The sequence below is a fragment of the Oncorhynchus masou genome, unplaced genomic scaffold (genome assembly GCF_036934945.1).
Source record: "Oncorhynchus masou masou isolate Uvic2021 unplaced genomic scaffold, UVic_Omas_1.1 unplaced_scaffold_14949, whole genome shotgun sequence".
NCBI lineage: Eukaryota > Metazoa > Chordata > Actinopteri > Salmoniformes > Salmonidae > Oncorhynchus > Oncorhynchus masou.
Genome location: NW_027004955.1, coordinates 1,396 through 4,482, shown reverse-complemented (window position 1 = coordinate 4,482; position 3,087 = coordinate 1,396). Strand labels below are relative to the sequence as shown.

The window sequence follows — 3,087 nt, the reverse complement described above, 5'->3', positions numbered from 1 at the left end:
CGACCCTCGGAAGGATAATGCTGAGCAGGAGGAGCAACCCTGCAACCCTCGGAAGGACGATGCTGAGCAGGAGGAGCAACCCTGCAACCCTCGGAAGGACGATGCTGAGCAGGAGGAGCAACCCTGCAACCCTCGGAAGGACGATGCTGTGCAGGAGGAGCAACCCTGCAGCCCTCGGAAGGACGATGCTGAGCAGGAGGAGCAACCCTGCAACCCTCGGAAGGACGATGCTGAGCAGGAGGAGCAACCCTGCAACCCTCGGAAGGACGATGCTGAGCAGGAGGAGCAACCCTGCAACCCTCGGAAGGACGATGCTGAGCAGGAGGAGCAACCCTGCAACCCTCGGAAGGACGATGCTGAGCAGGAAGAGCAACCCTGCAACCCTCGGAAGGACGATGCTGAGCAGGAGGAGCAACCCTGCAACCCTCGGAAGGATAATGCTGAGCAGGAAGAGCAACCCTGCGACCCTCGGAAGGACGATGCTGAGCAGGAGGAGCAACCCTGCAACCCTCGGAAGGATAATGCTGAGCAGGAGGAGCAACCCTGCGACCCTCGGAAGGATAATGCTGAGCAGGAGGAGCAACCCTGCGACCCTCGGAAGGATAATGCTGAGCAGGAGGAGCAACCCTGCGACCCTCGGAAGGATAATGCTGAGCAGGAGGAGCAACCCTGCAAGCCCTCGGAAGGACGATGCTGAGCAGGAGGAGCAACCCTGCAACCCTCGGAAGGACGATGCTGAGCAGGAGGAGCAACCCTGCGACCCTCGGAAGGATAATGCTGAGCAGGAGGAGCAACCCTGCAACCCTCGGAAGGACGATGCTGAGGCAGGAGGAGCAACCCTGCAACCCTCGGAAGGACGATGCTGAGCAGGAGGAGCAACCCCTGCGACCCTCGGAAGGATAATGCTGAGCAGGAGGAGCAACCCTGCGACCCTCGGAAGGACGATGCTGAGGCAGGAGGAGCAACCCTGCAACCCTCGGAAGGACGATGCTGAGCAGGAGGAGCAGCCCTGCAACCCTCGGAAGGATGATGCTGAGCAGGAGGAGCAACCCTGCAACCCTCGGAAGGATGATGCTGAGCAGGAGGAGCAGCCCTGCAACCCTCGGAAGGACGATGCTGAGCAGGAGGAGCAACCCTGCAATGCAACCCTCGGAAGGACGATGCTGAGCAGGAGGAGCAACCCTGCGACCCTCGGAAGGATAATGCTGAGCAGGAGGAGCAGCCCTGCAACCCTCGGAAGGACGATGCTGAGCAGGAGGAGCAACCCTGCGACCCTCGGAAGGATAATGCTGAGCAGGAGGAGCAGCCTCGACCCTCGGAAGGATAATGCTGAGCAGGAGGAGCAACCCTGCAACCCTCGGAAGGACGATGCTGAGCAGGAGGAGCAACCCTGCGACCCTCGGAAGGATAATGCTGAGCAGGAGGAGCAACCCTGCGACCCTCGGAAGGATAATGCTGAGCAGGAGGAGCAACCCTGCAACCCTCGGAAGGACGATGCTGAGCAGGAGGAGCAACCCTGCAACCCTCGGAAGGACGATGCTGAGCAGGAGGAGCAACCCTGCGACCCTCGGAAGGATAATGCTGAGCAGGAGGAGCAACCCTGCAACCCTCGGAAGGACGATGCTGAGCAGGAGGAGCAACCCTGCAACCCTCGGAAGGACGATGCTGAGCAGGAGGAGCAGCCCTGCGACCCTCGGAAGGATAATGCTGAGCAGGAGGAGCAGCCTCGACCCTCGGAAGGATAATGCTGAGCAGGAGGAGCAGCCCTGCAACCCTCGGAAGGACGATGCTGAGCAGGAGGAGCAACCCTGCCAACCCTCGGAAGGACGATGCTGAGCAGGAGGAGCAGCCCTGCGACCCTCGGAAGGATAATGCTGAGCAGGAGGAGCAACCCTGCAACCCTCGGAAGGACGATGCTGAGCAGGAGGAGCAACCCTGCAACCCTCGGAAGGACGATGCTGAGCAGGAGGAGCAACCCTGCGACCCTCGGAAGGATAATGCTGAGCAGGAGGAGCAACCCTGCAACCCTCGGAAGGACGATGCTGAGCAGGAGGAGCAACCCTGCGACCCCCGGAAGGATAATGCTGAGCAGGAGGAGCAACCCTGCGACCCTCGGAAGGATAATGCTGAGCAGGAGGAGCAACCCTGCAACCTCGGAAGGACGATGCTGAGCAGGAGGAGCAACCCTGCAACCCTCGGAAGGACGATGCTGAGCAGGAGGAGCAACCCTGCAACCCTCGGAAGGACGATGCTGAGCAGGAAGAGCAACCCTGCAACCCTCGGAAGGACGATGCTGAGCAGGAGGAGCAACCCTGCAACCCTCGGAAGGACGATGCTGAGCAGGAGGAGCAACCCTGCAACCCTCGGAAGGACGATGCTGAGCAGGAGGAGCAACCCTGCAACCCTCGGAAGGACGATGCTGAGCAGGAGGAGCAACCCTGCAACCCTCGGAAGGATGATGCTGAGCAGGAGGAGCAGCCCTGCAGACCCTCGGAAGGACGATGCTGAGCAGGAGGAGCAACCCTGCAGCCCTCGGAAGGACGATGCTGAGCAGGAGGAGCAACCCTGCAACCTCGGAAGGACGATGCTGAGCAGGAGGAGCAGCCCTGCAACCCTCGGAAGGACGATGCTGAGGCAGGAGGAGCAGCCCTGCAACCCTCGGAAGGACGATGCTGAGCAGGAGGAGCAGCCCTGCAACCCTCGGAAGGATGATGCTGAGGCAGGAGGAGCAGCCTCTGCAACCCTCGGAAGGATAATGCCTGAGCAGGAGGAGCAACCCTGCAGCCCTCGGAAGGACGATGCTGAGCAGGAGGAGCAACCTCTGCAACCTCGGAAGGATGATGCTGAGCAGGAGGAGCAACCTGCGACCCTCGGAAGGATAATGCTGAGCAGGAGGAGCAACCCTGCAGCCCTCGGAAGGACGATGCTGAGCAGGAGGAGCAGCCCTGCAGCCTCGGAGACGGATGCTGAGGCAGGAGGAGCACCCTGCGACCCTCGGAAGGACTGATGCCTGAGGCCAGGAAGGAGCAGCCCTGCAGCCCTCGGAGCGGACGATGCTGAGCAGGAGGAGCAACCCTGCAACCCTCG

The 3,087-nt window shown here is 61.7% G+C and overlaps 1 protein-coding gene across 1 annotated transcript; it reads left to right on the top strand.

Moving 5' to 3' along the window:
- Positions 1–902: 902 nt before the first annotated feature.
- LOC135531025 (involucrin-like) lies at positions 903–1,745 on the top strand. Its single transcript, XM_064959169.1, has one exon. The coding sequence runs from the start codon at positions 903–905 to the stop codon at positions 1,743–1,745; it is 843 nt and encodes a 280-aa protein (XP_064815241.1).
- The last annotated feature ends 1,342 nt before the right edge of the window (positions 1,746–3,087 follow it).

What these genes read in the sequence shown, in the direction of transcription:
- LOC135531025 (XM_064959169.1), top strand. Translation starts at nt 903, where the DNA reads ATGCTGAGCAGGAGGAGCAACCCTGCGACCCTCGGAAGGACGATGCTG.